The sequence below is a fragment of the Microcaecilia unicolor genome, chromosome 4 (genome assembly GCF_901765095.1).
Source record: "Microcaecilia unicolor chromosome 4, aMicUni1.1, whole genome shotgun sequence".
NCBI lineage: Eukaryota > Metazoa > Chordata > Amphibia > Gymnophiona > Siphonopidae > Microcaecilia > Microcaecilia unicolor.
The window spans coordinates 272,766,387-272,788,370 of NC_044034.1; the positions used below are offsets into that span (position 1 = coordinate 272,766,387).

At 43.4% G+C, this 21,984-nt stretch overlaps 1 protein-coding gene across 1 annotated transcript in view; it reads right to left on the minus strand.

Annotated features, from left to right (window-relative positions):
* The window catches only part of MYO16 (myosin XVI), a 481,895-nt gene that overhangs the window by 9,160 nt on the left and 450,751 nt on the right, over window positions 1-21,984 (minus strand). Inside the window, exon 33 of the mRNA XM_030202479.1 lies at window positions 10,606-10,697. Coding sequence (XP_030058339.1) covers window positions 10,606-10,697 — 92 coding nt within the window. The remainder of the gene's footprint in view (window positions 1-10,605; window positions 10,698-21,984) is intronic.

Below are 21,984 nucleotides of genomic sequence, written 5' to 3' on the forward strand. Positions count from 1 at the left end.
TTGGCAATCATTGTCAGCCACTGCTAACTAATGTTTGATACCATGTAACATAATTATGTATGGTGCAAGATGCAAAGCAGCATTGTCAAATCTTCCTAAGACGCAAATTATTTGAAATTGTTAATCCAGTGGTATTTTTTTTATCTGTCTGGGAATTGGATGCATTCAATATATATTGGCATAATTTCTGAACATGATTAATATGTCCGTATACCAAAGCATTACACTTCCTTCATGGTAACTGCCTATGTAGTAAGTATTGGGGCCATTCCCAGCATCTTACTATACAGTTAGAGCACAGATTTAAAAAAAAAAACTGTACCACATGGTAAGTGCAGTTGCATACAGTACGGATGTACTTTACTGTCTGCTATTTAGGAGGGAGTAAGAGCATTGGTAACAGCACACATGGGCCCTTTTACAAAGCTCTGGAACGAGGGGCATAGGATGAAGATGAAAGGGGATAGACTCAGAAGTAACCTGAGGAAATACTTCTTCATGGAAAGGGAGGTGAATTTGTGGAGCGACCTTCTGGTGGAGAAGAAAACAGTATCTGAATTCAAGAGAGTGATAGGGAGAGTAGATGGCATGGATGGACAGGCTGGATAGGCGGAGATGGGGGGGCGGGAGGGGGGTCGAAAGTGGCGGGGGAGAGTCGGCGGTGGCGATGGGTGGGCGGCCTAAAATGTGCCCCCCTCCTCGGGCTCTGGACCCCCCTTCCGCCAAGGTCTAGCCACGCCCATGGCCTTTGCTAGCATAAGTGCATGTTTTTGACGTTCGCTCAGGCCCTCTTTTACCGCAGCGGGTAAAAGGCTTTCTTTTTTTCTCAAAAAGAAATGCCATGTGGTAAGTGAACCACTTGCTGTGGAGTCGTTTTGGAAGGAAACACTTGCGGCCACTCATTGATGCTGCTTTTAATACGTAACCCTTACTCACTTGTTCAGTACCCATGTTTTATCACTCCCACCTTAGTAATTCCCTTATCCCTTATTTGTCTCTTTGTCTGCCCTAATTAGACTGTAAGCTGTGTCAAGCAAGGACTGTCTTTTCATGTCCAGTGTACAGCGCTGCATACATCTAGTGGTGCTATAGAAATGCTAAGTAGTAGTAGTAGTAATAGACTCTATATTCTTTTGTATCAGCTTCTAAGTTAGTCCTATTTATTTTCTGTCATAACATCAGCATTTGCACCAAACCTTTTTTCATCATCTGTGAAAAGATCACAGAATAAAACACATAAGCCCCAAATCCACATTGGCCACAGTTTTATTATTACAACATAACCAGAACTTCATTAATTTACAACTTTTCAAGTAAAGTTCAATGAGTAGCTACACTTTTTTTTCCCAGTGTGACCTTATCCAACCCACAGCAGCTAGTTGGTAATGATCTAGCCTCATCAGAATACACATACAGTATTCAATACATCGATCATAGTGAGACCTGCAGTGACTACGAGTATGCCTCCACTGAAGATGGTGTCACCCAGGAGTGAGCCATTTCATTCTCACTTATTCTTTAATATCCTCCATATAGATTTCCAGCTGCATCTGGGCCCAATATCCCTTTCTCTCGCCACTACCCAAAGCTATGACTGCCCACTCTTACCCACAAGCATCAACTCTCGAAGAAAACATAATAACACTCAAGCACATCCTCCAGTCTACTACAACCAAACTTACCCCCATCAAAAAGGGGAAAAGTGTGAGATGGAATTAAATTTCATCAATCACGCTCTCCAACTTCTCACTCCCTCCCCACCACCTCCCAGACCAAACAATACCCTAAGTCCATGAAATTCCTGACAGAAAATTTAAAACTCATGCTTCCAAGCTTCACCCCCTGGTCTAATAATCCTATACTGCTCATCTCCTTCTCCTGTGCTGCCAGTAATTCCTCCCACTTCTAAAACTTGGGGCTCAGTAGATCAGGGCTGCCGAGAGGGGAGGCAGGAGGGGCAAAATTCCATGGGCCAGGCCTCCCAAGGGGAGGGGCCTAGCCATGGCACTGGCAAGCTTCTTCCTGCCTGCTTCTGTGTCTGTCCTCTCTTGCTCCTGTGTACCGCCCAGAACCCGGATGAGTGCATTAATGCGATATTGCGTTAGTGCAATCACCTGGTTCCCAACTCCTAGCATGGACAGGGGCAGCACAGGAGAGGACAGAGTAAGGGAACAGACAGAAAGGTGAAGTGGTGGTTGCATGAGTGTGGGGGGGCTGGTGGCATGGCACAGTGACAATGGTGGCAGCCCAGGTGGGTCAGATGGTCCAGTCCTGCCCTGGGCCTGGCTGTGTCTCTCAGTGGCCCTGCAGTAGATAATCATGCATGAACAATTTTAAGCTTAGCATGCAAATATATGCGCACATTATAAAATATCTACAGTTGTTTGCATAACATAATTGACAAATTAACTAATTGGCACTAGCAACCAGTTATTGGTGATAATTGGTGTTAATTGGCACCTATTTGTGCAAATTAGCAATTATGCATGTAACTGAACTTAGGCAGTATTCTAAATTCAATGGTGCATAGGGGGGTGTAGATGCAGTGCTTTTTTTGTGCCGGTACACACCGGTACCGGCACCTCCCCCCCCCCCCCCCCACTGCGAATCCTGCACCCTTCTTCTCACTCCCCTACTTACTACTACGTCAGACTCAGCAGCGCGAACGGTGCAGGCAGCAATTTAGAGAGGCTGGCAGTGTTGGAGCATCCCTCTGCGAATCCCACCTACATTGTTTCAACTTCCTGTTTCCGCATAGGTGGGACTCGCAGAGGGAAGCTCCAACGCTGCCAGCCTCTCTCAATCACTGCCTGCACCGTTCACGCTGCTGAGTCCAATGCTGGCAACCTTTCTATTGCTTCGCTGGTAGGCAGTGGAGAAGGAGGATGGGCTGGGAGGAGGATGGGCTGGGGGAAGAAGAATCGCTGGATATCAATGGGAGGGGAGGGCAGGGGAGAGAGGAGAATCGCTGGACATCATGGGAGGGGAGGGCAGGGAAGAGAGAATTGCTGGACTATGGACAACTTCCTTATGTCACAAATGTAATACAATAATGTAACTCCATGCGAATGTAAATTGTAAGCCACTTTGAACCAAAACTTGACATTTCGTCCTTTAGATTGTAAGCTCCTTTGAGCAGGGACTGTCCTTCTTTGTTAAACTGTACAGCGCTGCGTAACCCTAGTAGCGCTATAGAAATGTTAAGTAGTAGTAGTAGTAGTAGTAGTAAAACTTGTTTTTGGATAACAGTGGGATACAAGAATGCATAAATAAATGTAATTGCCAATATAGAATTCAGGTTTAACAAACAGCATTCTGGTACCTAACCTTTGGCTCCTTTAGAGAATTACCCCCTAACTGTGCAAGTGACAGCGCACAGTAGGTACCATGTGGTAACGCTGATGTGCAGTCCACGCCCATTCTCCACCCATAACCCTCCTAGCTCCTGCCCTCTAACACAGCATGCAGTTTGTGTGGGATTTTTAGCTTGCCGGCTATTTTTAGAGCTCAACAGCTGTTACTGCAAGCCTGTGCTAAATCCCACCCTAACTGCTTATTTCACTTAGGGGACCTTTTACTAACACGCGTAAGTGTCTACACGCGCCAAACACGGCCAAAATAGAGTTACTGCCCGACTACTGCATAGCTCTTGCAGTAATTTCATTTTTGGCGCACGTCTGCACTTAGCCACTCTTCCCCAGGAGTTGAGCCCCAGGGTGCAGGTGGCCGGCAGGACTTGCCAGACAGGGCTGGAACAGGATACCAGCAGGATACACACAGGGGCCAGAACACACAGGGAGGCTAGGCAGAATACTAGACTAGGACTCTCAGACAGACAAGGGAATGAACTGTAAGCTGCAAGCAGCCACTGAAACAGGGAACAAACACTGATAGATAAGGGACAGGACTGAAAGCTGCCAGGCAGCCACTGAACAAGAAACACAGACAACCTAAGAACTACAAACAAGAAACAGGACTGGGAAACAAGCAATACAGTAAACAAACAATACAGAACACAAAGCTACACAAAGACTAAACTAGAATCAGGCAAGAATACAGACTATAAACTGGACTAGGCAGAAGTGCAGCAAACACCAACAAACCAGGGCCTTAGGCGATGCAAAGGCAAAGCAGAGAGTTTCCAAATGGCTAATAAGCCCAGCAGCAGCTGAGACTCAGCTACAGCAATCACCAGGCAGCTACGGGTGCTGTGCTGGCTCAAACAAGCCAAGCAAGTCTGGCAGGCCGGAAGATCCGGACTGGACTGGGCTGAAGTCTGGAACGGGAAACAGCACACAGACAATCCAATGCAGCCAGCACACAGAGACAGAGACAGAACTAACTCAGGAAGAACAGACAGGAGCCAGCTCAGAAGCTGACTGCCGGAAATAAGGCGAATCTGAGAGGGGTCACGGCCACAGACGTGACAAGGGGGGACCCATATGTGGGTACAGTGGGTTTCTGGTGGGTTTTTAAGGGCTCACATTTACCACCACAAGTGTAACAGGTGGGGGGGGGGGGGGCCTGGGTCCGCCTGCCTGAAGTGCACTGCAGTACCCACTAAAACTGCTCCAGGGACCTGCATACTACTGTCATGGAGCTGGGTATGACATTTAAGGTTGGCAAAAAATATTTTAAAAGTTTTTTTTAGGGTGGGAGAGGGTTGGTGACCACTGGGGGAGTAAGGGGAGGTCATCCCCGATTCTCTCCGGTGGTCATCTGGTCAGTTCAGGCACCTTTTTGAGGCTTGGTCGTAAGAAAAAATGGACCAAGTAAAGTCGCCCAAGTGCTCGTCAGGGACGCTCTTCTTTTTTCCATTATCATTCAAGGACGCCCAAGTCCCGCCTTCGCTATGCTTCCGACACGCCCCTGTGAACTTTGATCGTCCCCGTGATGGAAAGCAGTTGAGGACTCCCAAAATCAGCTTTCGATTATGCAGATTTGGGCGACCCTGGGAGAAGGACGCCCATCTCCCGATTTGTGTCAAAAGATGGGCGCCCTTCTCTTTCGAAAATAAGCCTGTCTGTGTCTCAGGAACTGATGTGGTCTTCTGCGGCACTGGAGAATCAAAGATCTTGGACACACTGCAGAGGCAAAACACTGAAGTTCCAGGAAGGAGAGAGTCATCCCTCTTCTACCTTAGAGATAAAGGTCAGTCTCAAAGAAATTTTCCTCCAGTCTTCAAGGCTGGGCTCAATGTCACCTGGATATTATTTTCTTCTGGTATAAGGTTATTACAAGAGAAAACGGAGTACAAAAATGTTTCTTCAATATAACACATTTAATATTTATTTTTTTTTACTGTCTTCCCCAAAGGTTACACAGTATAACTTAATCTTGCAGCTATGCTGAACTGCAGCATGAATACATTATTTATACATTCTGTAAATGTATCTTCAGGGAACAATTTGGCAGTCTCTGGTTGCATATGTTTGCAGAGAAATAGTAACTTAAGGTTACTAAACTTGATTCACAGCTCTGAACAGCTTTGGACCTGCTCCTGTATTTCAGTATTTGTTAGCACATACAGTTTATTGTTAAGCTCTCTATCTGGTATTGCTTTTCAGTTATAAAGGCACATGCTTGAATAATGTAAAAAGCAAATCCAAGTTTCGACAATAAGTACAACACACATCTCTTGAATTCCACCTCCATCTTTCTGAACAGCATCTAACGAGACCATACAGGAGGAAATTCTATGTGTCTTTCCTACTGTATTGCTACACTGCTGTGCAGAATTCACTCTGAGCCGGGAAATGACCACACAGAAGCCCAATGATCTATTATTATATAGCTAAGTACAGAAGTAGCTCTGCTGTAAAAATATCGGTACCCATTACAAGTAAGACGTCCTCGTGAATTTATCCTATATAAAGCATTGGTAGTAAAGATAAGTAGCTACTCTTTAGGGAATGCAAAGAGATGGATTTGACAAATCGGTTGCAAGCAATTATACTTTCCTTTCTTGTTGATAATTTTCTCTGTACATTATCATGACTTCTAGAGAAATTCCACTTCAGCTGTAAATGGTTTTATAGTTCCTTTTTTCAAGCAATGGAACTCATTGATTTCTGTGATCTTTATTACTAGTCAGTCTAGAAATCAGGTACCTGTTTATTTAAGCTGTAAGGAAACACAACTTCTATGACCCTGTTTACTAAGCTGCGCTGTAGGCGTACTAGTGTTTTTAGTGCACACAAAAAATTAGTGCGCACTAACGCTGGAGACACCCATATATTCCTATGGGTGTCTCTAGCGTTAGTGTGCACTAAAAACACCAGCACACCTTAGTAAACAGGGCCCCCATCTATAAGTGTGACTGCTGAGCGAAAAGGTACCAAAAGTGTAGTATGTGACTTATTTATACTACAAGACAGAACAATATCAACCGCATAATCCTGCAAAATTTCAGCCTCAGGTATGTACTAATTACGGGGTGTTATGGCACTGTCCATGCATTGCAGCCACACCCCTCTCCGCCTGCACATGCTCAGTTCGGTTTTTGTGTATGCCTGAAAACAGAGCATGTGCAGGAGGGAAGAGGCCAGTGCAGCAGCAACAGCAGCAGCATGTGGATAGTGCCACTGACTGCAGCAACTAGGGGACTGACATCTTCTGGCTGCTGGAGAAACACTTCCTGCTTGTGGGGGCTTGGGGATCCCCGCCAGTTCAGTTATTTTATTTGTTAGGGGTTGATGGTGTAGAGGCAGGGGTGGGGGCTGAAAGTGCAGGGGGAGGGGAAATTGTGTACCCACCCACTTTGGGCCCATGCCCACCCACAATACCATGTCTGGCTACGCCTCTGATCCAAAACATGCGGTAGAAAATATATTCTATTTTTTTACTGTGGGGCACTTATATGGCAGTACTCGGCAGTTGGTGCATGCTGCACACTTACCACCTGGTTAGCATGTGAGACCTTACTGCTAAGTCAATGGGTGGCATTAAGGTCTCACACCAAAAATGGATGCATGTTGGTTTTCATTTTGCAGCACATCCATTTTCCGATACAATAAAAAATATCCCTTTTTTCCAGACGCGCTGAGGAAATGGACCAGCACGCTTCCAAAACACGCACCTACACCAGCACAGGCTACTTTTGGGCGCACCTTAGTAAAAGGGCCCCACGTCTTTAAATATTTTTCAATAAAAGAAGTAATTAACCCCAGAAATCACATACCCCACTTTAGGTACCTGCAGTTTTTAGGAGGTAGAACATGAAAAATATCAAAGTTGTGAATAAAAATTGCATAGTCCCATTCTACTGACTCTATAGTACACAAAACTTTCCAAAATGAAAGTTGCCTCTCCTAGGGGTCCTTTTACTAAGGTGCGCTGAAAAATGGCCTGCAGTAGTGTAGATGCGTGTTTTGGGTGCACGCAGATCCATTTTTCAGCGCGCCTACAAAAAACGCCTTTTTAAAATTTTTGCCGAAAATGAATGTGTGGCAAAATCAAAATTGGTGAGCATCCATTTTGGATCTGAGACCTTACCGCCAGCCATTGACCTAGTGGTAAAGTCGCAAGCGGTAACCAGGCGGTTATGACCTACACATGTCAAATGTCACTTGGCGCGCATAGCGGACGCACGTCAGAAAATAAAAATTATTTTTCAGACAAGCGTTTCAGACATGCGCCAAAAAATGAAATTACCACAAGAGCCATGTGGTAATTTCCAGGTCCCTGGAGCAGTTTTAGTGGGTACTGCAGTGCACTTCAGGCAGGCGGACCCAGGCCCCCCCACCTTTTACACTTGTGGTGGTAAATGTGAGCCCTTAAAACCCCACCAGAAACCCACTGTACCCACATGTGGGTCCCCCCTTGTCACGTCTGTGGCCGTGACCCCTCTCAGACTTGCAGGTGGTAACTCCATTTAGGTGCACGTTGGGCACGCATAGATGCTTACACAGCTTAGTAAAAGGGCCCCCAAACTTTTACAGCCTTTATATCTGTTATTTGTAACCCCATTTTTGGTACCTTTTTGCTTAAAGGTCACAAATAATTTAACATAATTATCATAATTATCATATGAGCCAAGCATGTTTCAGAGGCAGTACCACAATCCTCATTGATCCCAATATTTGTTGTCATTCGCTGTACGCTGTTTCAAGGTAGTCTCCTGCTTTCTCAAAGTGGTTTTCTAAAAAGAAATGGTTTAGAAACCCGCTTTGAGAAAACAGGAGACTACCTTGAAACAGCATACAGCGAAACATGGATCTATGTCGGTGATACCGAGTCTCCATTATGCATGTTCACTGAAGCTGAAAAGCTAAGCATTAAATTGAAAATCGATAATGAGTGTGATAAAACAAAATAAATGATAAATGATATAAAAAAAGAAAAAAAGCTAACAACAAATATTGGGATCAATGAGGATTGCGGTACTGCCTCTGAAACATGCTTGGCTCATATTAGCCATTATAGAGGCAGACACGCTGGTCTGATGATCCTATTAAAGTATGTTTGTCTAACTAGACCATGATGGTTTGAATAAGGATGTATCTAATGTGACGTTGAAGCTGAGTATAATGAGATAGATGATTTAAGCACTCCCTTCACTGTTAAAAAGTAATGTTTGCCTAGTGAATACTTTAGGGGTGTGTAGATTTAGGCACACTGGGGCATATTCTACAACAGTGCATGCAAATTTTGGAACTCCCCTGAAATGCCCATTTCCCCACCCGTAACCATGCCCTTTTTGGCTGCACACATTAGAATTTAGGCACAGTGCACTACAGAATATGCTTAGTACGTTATGTGCATAAATTCTACTTATTGCCAATTAGTGCTCATTAAGACCTGTTATCAATGCTGATTAGCTTGTTAAGCCAATTAAATTATGTGCATTGTTATAGAATATGCTTGGATTTTGGCGCAGAATGTTAGGCATGCTACATAAAACCTGAGGGTACACATGTATTCTTAATTTTGCTATGGAAATAGTTGTATACTTCAAAATTTCCCCGATGTTAATATTTACAACTACTCTAAAACGTACATTTGGAACTAGGGTATGCAGAAGTTATTGAGGGGGGACTGCACTTACCTCTCTGGTGTTCACAACAATCTGAAATAAGAAAAATGATCGGCTTCTTTTGTAAATGCTGACACGTGAGGAGGTAACACATTCGGTTAGTGCCGACAATTACATGCACAAAGCCCAAGCAATGCCACTGGATGTTTTTTTTCTTTTAGTACATTTTGTAAGTCACTTAACCCTCCATTGCCCCACGTACAAAATAAATACCTGCACAGAATATGTAAACAGCTTTGACTGTAACCACAGAAAAGCGATATATCAAATCCCATCCCCTTTCCCTTTACCCGATGTACTTTTCACAAAGGACTCCACTTTCAACAATCCGTTTCTAACATGTGCTGTAAACTGTGGATGAAATGGTTTGGATGTCCTTTTTCTGACATAGACGATCTATACAAAATTGGGTTTTGTGTATTCTTATATATCATTATTTTGGAAATATATAATGACCCCTGGATTCCATATGTAGCACCTAACTAAATTGGGTAATTAGTCAAATAGTTCCAATATTTGGGACCTAATAAGAATTAATTGGTACCAATTTGGATTTGTGCATACATCTTCCTATTCTATAACAATGTGTGCCCAAATCCCATCATACACAACTCAGAAGTGGGCATGATCATGGGAGATACATGGACAGATTAGGGGCATTCCTAACATTTGTACGCAGTGTTATAGAATACTGGAGAAGAGTGCCTAATTGGGCACCGGGAATTATACCTGATTGCAGATGGCATAGGGGTGCTCATCTTTCAGTGCCCATAATAGAACAGTGTTGAGCACTGATTTTTATCGGAGCCAGTTTTTCAGTGTCATATACTGAGGGCCCCTTTTACAAAGTGGCGGTAAGCCCAACACGGGCTTACCGCTTGCTAAAAAGGAACTACCACCGGGCTACCATAGCAGCCCAGCAGTAGTTCCCACCCCTAGCATGCTGTCATATCCGGCACTACAAAAATATTTTTTCATTTTTGTAGTGCCATTGTGTACCCGGCGGTAATCGAGCAGTGCCACGCGCTGCCTGGTTACTGCTGGGTTAACGCAGGAGCCCTTACCGCTGCCTCAATACGTGGCAGTAGGGCCCCCCCCCAAAAAAATGACCATGTGGCAAGGGCTTCACTTGCCACATGGCTATTTCCTGAAAAAAAGAAAGACCTACCTTTTACCCACTGTGGTAAAAGGGGGCCTTGGAGTGTGTCAGAAACAAGCACCAACATCAGCAAAGGCCCCCTTATGCTGCAGCTTGGTAAAAGGGCCCTATATCTGGAACTGACTGTATGATTTTCAATAAAAGAGAGGTAAGAAAACAAGAAGGCCATCGGTCCAAAATATCCACCATGGAACAAAAAACATAGAGCAGACCTCGATGTAGAAAATGCAGTCTTTAATAAGTAATATTGATACTCCCAGGATTCACACTCTCAAATGCCCGACATGGCCATGTCTCGCCTAGAACACAGGCTCCACCAACATAGATCAGTGTGTATCCTCTTGTGTCCGTATGGGTCTGCTCTTTGTCTTTAATTTTCAATAAAAGCATGATACATTCTGGAGGAGTTTACCTGACTGGTTTGATTCTCCCTTTGCCGGTGAGATGATGAATTTGTTGTTGTACAGGATGATAACCTGGAATTTCCATCATCTTCTGGTAATCCTATGCAAAATGATAAAATGAAAGTGTACAAAAAGAAAACATATTCTCACCAAGGACTTGCTTTTCTTTAGAAAATTTGAGCTGCTTCTACTTACAGAAAAGTGGGGTGGTTTGGAGCAGAGCAAGGGAAGGGGAAAAACATGCTTTGGCAGTGAAATTCAGCTGCTAAACATACAAGTGCTCATTGGTAAATATCAGCTTTCATTTTAAATGGATAATGAATCCATTTAAAGTTATGTGTGAATTTTCACCAGTGGCACTTATTATGCATTTTAACTGGCCGAACAGGGATGTGAACACAGTCAAAATATTTTGGTTCATTTTCAGTTCATTTTGGGCTTTCCTCCTGATTTTCAGATTTTGTTTCTTGGTTTATTTAACAAAAATGTTTAACATTAGAAAGTTTTAATGCACTTTAATTGACCTAACATGCTAATTTGTAGGTGAAATCAATTTAGCATACACAATTTCTTTAAGGAACACTGCTCAACTAACAAATGTACAAACCTATTGCTGAAACGATATGCAGCTTTAAATGTATATAATATAGAATACAGTGTAGCTATCTTTTATTAAGCCACAGTAAAATTTGCAGTTACCACAGCTTAACAAAAGACTTCACTGCATGGTAGCTGCAAATGTAATGCAACACCTATTGGGGGCATTCTCAATATTTTGTATTACAGGTTGTGCATTAACATTCACATTAGCGCATGGTACTTTCTCCTGGTTAATGTGGAAGAACTTTAGTGCCTCCTGTTTAGGAGGCCGTAAGTGGTCCCACATTAACTCTACATTAGTCAGTGTTTGGGAAATGCACCGAGTTAACTGCCTAATGCCTTCCATACTCTCTCTGCCCACACCATGCTTCCTGACATCAAAAGCACTGAAAATATAGTTTAGTGCAATGGCTCCCAAACCTGGTCCTGGAGGCACCCCAGGCAGTCAGGTTTTCAGGATATCGACAACAAACATTCATGAGATAGATTTGCATGCAGTGGAGGCAATGTATGCAAATGTCTCTCATGAATATACAGTGGTATAGCTACAGGTGGGCCCAGGTGGGCAGTGGCCCACCCACGTAGAGTTCAGGCCCACCCAACAGTAGCACATGTTTAGCAGTAGCTAGTGGGGATCCCAAGCTCTGCCAGCTGAAAACTTCCCCCTGATGGTAACAAAAACACTGCTCTGCACGATTCTGGCACCTGCGCATGCTCAGTTTTCAGCACATGCCTGCTGCAGACTGCCGAAGTGGAGAGAAGCATTTTCCCACCAGCTGAGAAATTTTTTTGGTGGGAGGGGAAGAACGCTTGGTGCCCACCCACTTCTTGCCTAGGCCCACCCAAAATCTGCTGTCTGGCTACGTCCCTGTTGTAGATATCCTGAAAACCTGACTGGCTGAGGTGTCTCAAGAACCAGGTTTGGGAACCACTGGTTTAGTGCAATTAGCTACTAAGGGGCTGTTTTACTAAGCTGCAGTAAAAGGGGCCCTGTGCTAGCAGCAGTGGCCGTTTTTACCACCAACCAGGGCCTCTTTTACTGCAGTGGGTAAAAAGTTCAGAAAAAGAAACGTCTGTTGTTTTAAGTTTGTACTTGCTGTGCAGCCAGCAATTACCTCTACCCATTGAGGTGGCAGTAAGGGCTCCAGCGCTAACCCGGCAGTAACCAGGCAGCATGCAGCACTATCTGACTACTGCCGGGTAACCCCTATGCTAGAAAATCAGGTCTGATTTTCTGTAGCACTGGGCCGGCTTTCGTTCCAGGTTGCCATGTGGCAACCCTTTATTAAAAGGGCCCCTAAATTACCAAAAAAACCCCCTTTACACAGCTCTGCACTACCAGGTTACCGCACATTACACTGCATGTTACCCCCCAGATTCTATATATGGCATCCAGATTTGGGCGCCCAACACTGCACGTACTTTGACATTTGCAAGCAACTTAATTGGACAATGAGCCAATCAACATCAATAGTTGGAAGCCAAGAACTAATTACGTACATTAATTGGCACCAATTAGAATTTGCGCACGCAACTGGTTGCACTCTAGTCTACAATGCTGGGTGCTCAGCTCCCATAGTACATATCTCAAAAGGGGGCACAGCCATGGGAAGGGTATGAGTGGATCAGGGGTGAACCTACAAGTTGTGTGCACTGTCATGGTATAGTGGGTTAGTGCGCCCAACTTTGACACCAGTATTTACACCAGGTTTCAGCAGGTGTAAGTCTGGTGCCCAAAGTTAGGGTGCAGGAATTGGTGCTAAGCGCTATTCTATAGAGGGAGCACACCCTTTATAGAATAGTGCTTAGCAGCAATCTTTTTCAATGCCCATTTTTGTGTGCCATTTATAGAATCCATCCCTAAGTGCTTACCCCCAAATTCTATACATGGTGCCTTAAGTTGTGCGCACTAATTTGTCCACATGGCCAAATTGTGTGTAAAATGTAACTGATTAATAAGCCAATCAGCGCCAATAATTGTTACTTAACTACCAATTAGCGACACTAATTGGATTTAATCAGAATTTATGTGTACAACCTTATAGACATATTCTATGACATGGTAGGCATAAATTCTAATGCCCACAGCCAAAAAGGGGGCATGGAATGGGCAGATTATGGGTGTTCCAAAAAAAACAACAACTATGCACACTATTATGGAATACACCCAATCTGCGCCTAAGTTAGGTGCAGGTATTTAGACCTGGTTTTAGGGAGCGCCTAAATTTTAGGCACAAGAATGGCACATGTACATATTCTATTAAGTGAGCCTAATTTTAAGTGTAGTTTATAGAATCACACTAACCACGTGGTTTTATGGCGCTGATTTTTAAGGCGCCATATATAGAATTTCTCCTTTAGCACATTATAGTACAGAGGCCCCTATATGAAATAAATACACATACACAAAAATACACCTCATGGTTATTTTTAGGGGTTTATATGCAGAAATGTTTCAGTTCATTTCATTTTGATTCCTTTTCTCCTTTCTTTTTCTTTTTGCTTTTCGTCCCTTCATTCTATTTCAATTACATAATAGCGTGCGCTATTACTGAGTGGCATGTGCTGTTCCTAGTAATGGTGTGTGCTATTAATACTGCACATTATAGACAAGAGTGCATGCCAAAACAAAACAATGCAGATGTGCACATGCCTAATTAATTTTCCTTATCCAAAAAATTGCAAGTAATTATTTTCCCTGACAGGAGAACACCAGCAAAATTATATGACAACCAGCCACAAAGCACAAAACAGAAGTGCAGTTTGAGACACAGTATCTTATCACTGAAATACTTCCTTGAGGAAAAGAATTATGTTCTTTTCTATGCTAACCTTGTTCAGGTGCAGTGGATCTATATTTTATAGTACTATATGTAGACAGATTCTCCAACACTGGGGCCTGTTTACTAAGGTGGAGGGAGGGAGTGGCCTGTGACCTCAAGTTTGGAGAAGGAGGAGGATGGGATGTGACACATCTGGGGCTGGGGAGGGGACTTCAATTACCCCCCCCCCTCCCACTGTACCCACATATATTTGCCCCCTTCACCCATAAGCAGGGCCGCCGAGAGACTAGGCTGGGTTTGGGGCAAGGCTGCCCCGCCTCCTCCGCCCCCCCCCCCCCGCCGCTGCTGCCCCCCGTTGCTCCCCCTGTCACTCCCTCAACCTCTGCCACCCCCCCCATCGCTCCCCCCCACCGCTGCAGTCCCTGGTCTCACCTGCCTGCCTCCACAGCTCTGGGCCCTCTGCACTCAAAGCGGCAGTCGCAGATCGCCTCTCTTCTGGCCTTCCCTCCCTGTGTCCCGCCCTCATCTAATGTAACTTCTGGTTTCCGCAGGGGCGGGACACAGGGAGGGAAGGCCCGAATGGAGGCAATCTGTAACTGCTGCTTCGAATGCAGGGGGCCCGGAGCCCAGGAGGCAGGCAGGCAGGTGAGACCGGGGACTGCAGCACCGGCGGCCCGGGCCCAGTGAATTTTGCCCCCCCTCAAGGCAGCCCTGCCCTTAAGGGCTATTGTAGTTGTGAACAGTTGGGGGAAGTGGGATTTGGGTGGGTTTTCAAGTGCTCAGCAGTAAAGATAAGGGAGCAATAGTTAGATGTGTACCTGGGAGCATTTATATGACATCCGTAGTAGTACCCCCCAAGGATGCCCCATTGCTCTCCTGGGATGTCTGGGAGAACAGTCTGCTAAAAATGCTGGCTCGTCCTACATTTTAATAGCTTGATTTTCTACATTTTTCACTTGTATGCTTTTTTTTGTTTTTAAAGTGGCCTGAAAAAAATAAATGCACAGAGCACAAAACCTTTTTAAAAACAATATTTTTGAAAAACCTATATGTTTTGTGGTTTTTAAAATGGTCACATGTCCTATTTGGATTTGGGTCATTTAACACAAAATGTCCAAAGTCTAACTTAGACGTCATATCGAAAATGCTTCTCCACATATTGTCCATCTTCTACTTTTCAAAATTCATCTCCATTTTGCCTGGAAGAGAAAGCGCACACTTACCTTGTTCAATTTAATAGTTGTAATCCACTGTTTTTGAGATTTGAGTGATTTGCTATTGAAAAATACCATCCTGGAAGCCCAGACCAGATATATTCCATATATTAAAAAAGGAGGAGGAAGGCAAAACAACAGCCAGCATGCCCCCGACCCACCCTAAAATCTGCACCCTCTCTTTTGGGCTGTGCGTATATTTTAGGCACGTAAGTCCCAATTAAATCTAATTAGTGCCTTCTTGCTAACAAGCCAATTATTGGCATTAATTGGCTCATAATTCTATTAAATTGTGCATGGAAATTGGGAACATGCCTACATTTGTTTGTTCAATTTTTGACAACTTTTATAGAATTGGGGGTAAATGTCAATTCTGTAACCACATTTCCACGTAGAACTGCGGTTACAAAATACCAGCTGAAGTCTCCATTGAGGCACCTAACTTTAGGTACAAGCACTTATGCCAGCTCAAAGGCTGGTGCAACTGTGGGTATGTTAAGTAAAGACAGCATGGCTGACATCTGTATTCCCCCCCCCCCCCCCAAAAAAAAAAAAAAAACACTCAATAGGGAGGTTCCCTTTCATAATGAGTTTTCAAGGTTGTTGGGGCAAAGTACCTATGAGCACACAAGCAGCTCGTGAGGTTTCAAATTTGCCCTATAAACAGGTGAATTGAGATTAAGGCAGGCTTCAAAATTTGTATAATTAGTGTAATAAAATGTTAATGATTTAAATAATGTAAATAGGTGCTGTACATAATATGAATGACTAAGTTAAGGGTTAGAGCAGTGGACTGTGAACAGGGAAGCAAGGGCTCAAATCCCACTAACATTCCTTGTGACCTTGACCATGTCAACTCATACCCAATTACCTCAGTTACAAACTTAACTAGCATGCATTAACAGACATTAAATAACACAAGTCCTATTAGTGGTGCAATGGCTATTATAGAATCTGCACTTTGCATGCTGTATCTTGACGCCTAACTGTAGGTGCTCTTTCTTGAATCTGCCCTTTAGCATATTTATTTTATTTATTTATTACATTTGTATCCCACATTTTCCTGCATAGCAGTGGGCTCAATGTGGCTTACTGGTTCTGGAGAGGAGAATACCAACTCTGGGAATATATACAGAGTGGAAAATAGAGTAACAGTAGGTGCAAGGAAGCTGATAAGGTTATGGAAAAGAGAAAACAACTCTGGGACGAATATATAGTAGCATATGGAGAGAAATAATCCCAATGAGGCTGATAAGTCTCCGGGGATGGGACTACAGCTTCTAGTGAGCAATACAGAGTAGGATAAGAGTAGAAGTCCACTTAAATATAACTGGAGTGGTAAAATTCATACAGTTTGAAGTAATAGGATTATGTGGAAGGGGTATTGTTCATTTCTTAGTTCGAGAGATGTGATGCATTGTTCTTGAATTAGTTCGGGTCTGCTGGGTAGGCTTTCCGGAAGAGGTGAGTCTTGAGGTCTTTTCAGAATTTTAGATGGGTATTCACAGTTCTAATGTTTCTAGGTAATGCATTCCAGAACTGGGTGCAAATGTAGGAAAAGCTGGATGCATATGTTGATTTGTATTTTAGTCCTTTACAGTTTGGGTAATGCAGTTTTAGAAATGTTCTTGCTGATTCGATGATGCTTCTAGTTGGTAAGTCGATAAGTTCGGTCATGTAGGATGGGGCCAGACCATGGATTATTTTGTGGACCAGAGTGCAAATTTTGAAGGCTATTCGTTCCTTGATTGGTAGCCAGTGCAGTATTTCACGTAGGGGTTTAGCACTTTCGAATCTTGTCTTTCCGAAAATGAGTCTAGCTGCAGTGTTCTGCATGGTCTGGAGTTTCCTTAAGATCTGTTCTTTTCATCCCGCATATATGGCGTTACAGTAGTCAACATGTGATAGTACCATTGTTTGAATTATGTTAGGGAAAGTTTCCCTTGGGAAGAATTGTTCGATCTGTTTGAGTTTCCACATTGCATAGAACATTTTCTTCATGGTGGCAGAGGCTTGGCTCTCTAGGGTTAGGTTGGTGTCAATAGTAATTCCAAGGATCTTCAGTTTGTCTGATATTGGGAGAGTATGTTCTGGGGTTTTTATGGATGAAGGGAGGTTTGTTTTATGGTGAGAAGAGAGAATAAGGCAGTGAGTTTTTTCCTTGTTGAGTCTGAGTTTGAATGTTGATGCCCAGGCATCCATTAAGCTTAAACTAGTCTTTATTGCAACAGTGATTTCTGTTGGATTAGAGTTGAACGGTAGGTAAAGGGTGACATCATCTGCATACAGAAAAGGATTAAGATTATGCTTGTATAGGGCATGAGTAAAGGGGATCATTATCAGATTATATAATATGGGTGAGAGAGGTGAACCCTGGGGTACTCCGCAATCGGTACTCCATGATGGTGATATGTTTGAGTTTGCTTTTACTTGATAAGATCTCGTGGTTAGGAAACCCTTGATCCATTTGAGCATAGTCCCTCCTATGCCTATTTTGTTGAGTATTCTTAATAGTATATAGTGGTCAACCATATCGAATGCGCTTGATAAGTCGAATTGCAAGAGGAGTATGTTTTTACCTAATGCAATTTCCTTTTTGAACTTGGCTAGGAGAGTTACCAGGACGGTTTCCATACTGTGGAGAGATCTGAAGCCCAACTGTGATTCATGAAGGATTGAGAAATTGTCGATGTATTCAGTAAGTTGTTTAGCTACAATGCTTTCTATCAGTTTGTTTGTAAGTGGGATGGATGCCACAGGTCGGTAGTTGGTGATATCGTTATTTTTCTTTTTGGTGTCTTTTGGTAATGGTGTGAATAGTATATTACCTTTGTCTTTGGTGTGAATAGTATATTACCTTTCCATGCTGGAATAAGAAGTTGAGATGGGAGGTAAGTACAGTGATGAATCGAGCGGGGGGTGGGGGGGTCATTAGATAATTGGGGCAGGTGCCCAATTGACAGTAGGCTGTAGAGATCTTATTGGTTGCTAGTGCTAATGTTTCTTGTGTGATCTGGGTGAAATTTGTCCAAGTTTGTTTGGCTGGGTATTCTTCTTAGTGTGGGTATAGCTCATTAAGGAAGGTATCAAGGTTTGTGTAGCATATGCTAACTCACCTACTAACTGCATTGTATGGGGTAGGAAATAGGCAGGCTAGGGTGCAAAATGGGTGTGGAGTGCACAATTTATGGTACTTTATCAAAGCATTGAGGGGCGTTTTTGATATGACATCTAAGTCAAAAATCCAAGTGGGGAATACAGCCATTTTCAAACAGAAAATGTTTTTGTTTCAAAAATGGTTATTGCTAGATGTTTTTGTACTCTGTGCATTTATCTTTTTGGTCCATTTCAAAAAAAAAAAAAATGTCCAAGTCAAAAACACAAAAAATCAAGCCATTGGAATGTAGGAGGAGCCAGCATTCTTAGCAGACTAGCCACACAGACATCCCAGAAGAGCAATGGGACACCCTAGGGGGCACTGCAGTCGACTTCAAATCATGCTCCCAGGTACACATCTAACTGTTGCTCCGTTATCTTGTCTGCTGAGTCCCCAAAACCCACTACCCCCCAACTGTGCACCACTATAATAGCTCTTATTGGTGAAGGGGGCACCTATATGTGGGTATAGTGGGTTGCTGGTGAGTTTTGGAGGGATCATAGTTTCCACCACAAGTGTAACAGGTAGTGGGAGGTTTGGGTCTGGGTCTATCTGTCTGCACTGCACCCACTACTAGACTACTCCAGGGACCTGCATGTGCTCTAATAGACCTGAGTATTACATCTGAGGCTGGCAAGTAATATTTTTAATCACATTTTTGGTGGGTGGGAAGGAGTTAGTGACCAATGGGGGAGTAAGGGAAGGTCATCCCTGATTCTCTCCAGTGGTCATCTGTTCATTTGGGCACTTTTTGTGGCTTTATTCATTAATAAAATAGGTCTAGACCAAAATGTCCAACTTTTAACCCTGGATGTTTTTCTTTTGTTTCATTATGGCAGAAAAATGTCCAAGTGTTGGGAATCCCCAGATCCTGCCCTTAACATACACCTGGCATGCCCCCTTGTGATATGAATGCATTTAAAATGTCTAAAAACTGGTTTCAAAAATACAGATTTGGACGTTTTTGTGAGAAAAACATCTAAATGCAGATTTATGCCACTTTTTGGACATTTGTTTTCTCTTTTGAAAATGAACCCCATTGTCACTTATACAGTTAGTGTGGGTACATATAAGGGGATATTCTATAAGTGTGAGTCTCCTTTCAGCTGCCCCAAAGCCATGTGGTATGAGCCTATTAATTTGTAGAATTTTGCATAACCCAGCATCAGTGTACCATATTTTTACGAGCCCGTACCTGGGATAACTGTGGGCACCTAAATGTAGCAAGGATGCATTCAACTTCCTTATTCTGTAAGCTGCATGTCTAAGTGGAAGAACCGACCACACCCTCCCATGTTCTACAACTAAGAGCCTCCGAGGACTCATGGTAGGAGCCTTTTCTATAAGAAATACTAGTGTACCCTGGTATTGGTGTGCCAAGCATTTATGCGGCTGCAGTTATACCAGCCATAGAGTGGGCATGAATGGGGGCACCTAGATGAAATAGGGACACATATAACTTACAGTATGACCCCATCTGTCTTCCACCCCTCACATTTATGCACTATTGGGAGAATTCTATATATGGTGCCTAATGGTAGGTGCTACTTTGGTGCTGAACTTTTGGCGCAGAAAAGCATTCTAATGAATGCTAGGTGCTGAAACGGGGCAGAAACGGCAGATCTGTGTGACAACACACTTACGTGCTCATGTATAGAATAGTGCCTAACTGTTTCTGTGAGGATCTGCAACAGGGGCAGGGAAATGTGTGGGTCAGGGGTGTTCCCTTAAGATGTGCACAGTGTTATAGAATAGTGCAGATCTGTGCTCAACTTGTGCACCGGGATTTACACTTGGCTTCAGTTGGTGTAAATCCTTGTGCCCAGAGTTGAACATAGATCCCAGTGCTACATGCTATTCTATAAAGGGCGCTGGCGCTCATCCTGGAACTCCCTTTATAGAATACCGCTCAGCGCTGATTTTTTGGCACTGAATTTTGAGTGCCATTTACTGAATCCAGCCATATGTAAGTTCAATGACCTATTACAGAATAACATTTAGGCGACCTGTTGGCATTTTCACAGGTCAGTGTACACTTAAGCGCAGTGGCGTAGCTACGGGGGGAGGGAACTTCTGGTTCAGGCCACCTTCAAAATTGTGGCAGCCAACACATGGCTGCAGGGGGTGCTCAAGCCCTGCCAGCAGAAGAGTTTCACCGCAGGAGCCAAATTCGTGATGCCTGAGCAGCAGGAAGTTGGCAGGGTGCTCTAGCCACTTATGCTGGCACTTCCGTGCATGCTCAGTTCATGTATTTGAACTGAGCATGCATGGAAGTGCTGGTATCGGAGGCTGAAACAGCATGCCTGTTTCCCAGACTGCACTGCAGGGCTCCAGTGGTGAAACTTCAGCTAGCGGGGCTTGAGCACCCCGCCAAAGGTGTGATCCGGGGGGAGGGGCATGGCAACACAAAAGTGGAGGGTGAGATGAAATGTTAGCCTCCCCCAGTCCAACCCCCCCCCCCCCCCAAATCAGCTTCTGGCTACTCTCATGCTTACACATTTAATTTCTCATATTCTAGACATTTATGCATCCACGTGGCTCATACATGCATGTTGGTAGAGTATAACTTTACTGTACTTCATTCTCAAACTGTTCCTGAAGTGCTCTTTGGTTTACTGTATTTTTATATCACACTCTTGTAATACTTTTCTTGTACTCAAATGAAACTATGTGGAAAACTGCTCTTTTACCAGTTTCACATAGGAGAACATTATTAGTGGGCTTGGAATATTTAAAAAAAAAAAGTGAAAAAAAAAGAGAAAATATCTTACTTTTATAACACTTTTATCAATTTTGGCATGCACATCACAAGAAAACCTTGATCTAAGTCCAGGGTATAGGCGATTCATCTGTTCATTTCCCTTCAAGGCATGCAGATAAGATGTCTTATCAAAAAAAGTAAAGTTTCTGTATACGTTAAAGTTCACAGAAGTACGTCAGCACTGTGACAAGACTGTAACAGGGAGCCACTAGAGTTTGGAAAGATAAATTTAATTGTGGATTATAGTCTAGAAACTTTCCTTTGCATGCATTGTGTAAACAGTATAATGTCACAGCTGCATACGTAGTAGGCCTTTAACGCCATCCAAAACAAACTTTAGATCTTCCAGTTTGCTTTCAAACTATTGCTGTGCTACCTTATTTGCCTGATATACTTTGCAGTATTAACACTCTATATTCCTGCATTTTCCTATTTCATATAATAATGCTCACGGGTAATCATCAAAATGTGTCATGCAGCTTTCAGTGCTTGGTACAGTAACACCACTCATGCTTCTGTTGTAATCGGACAGCCTTCTCTACAGTGGTCAACTGATTTCTATAGGATCTTTTTTTTCAAGCTCTACAATAAAAGGAATGCTGCTGTGACAATTGCTACTTCTTGTGGACTCTACTTCAAGGAAAAGCTGCAGTAATAGGCTATATTAAGACTTTGAAAAGGAAAGCTGTGGTAATGTGTGGGAGCGTTAGAGGCCTGTGCCTTTAAACACGCAGCTAGAGAATTTATTTCCTCTAAAGAGTAATGCTGTAGTAGGTCTTGATTACTAGGCGATTACGTCCCGGCTGCGACTTCTCAGCTCTCTCTGCTCTAGCTCTAATTTTTTCTTATTCAACATAACTGATTTAGTTCCT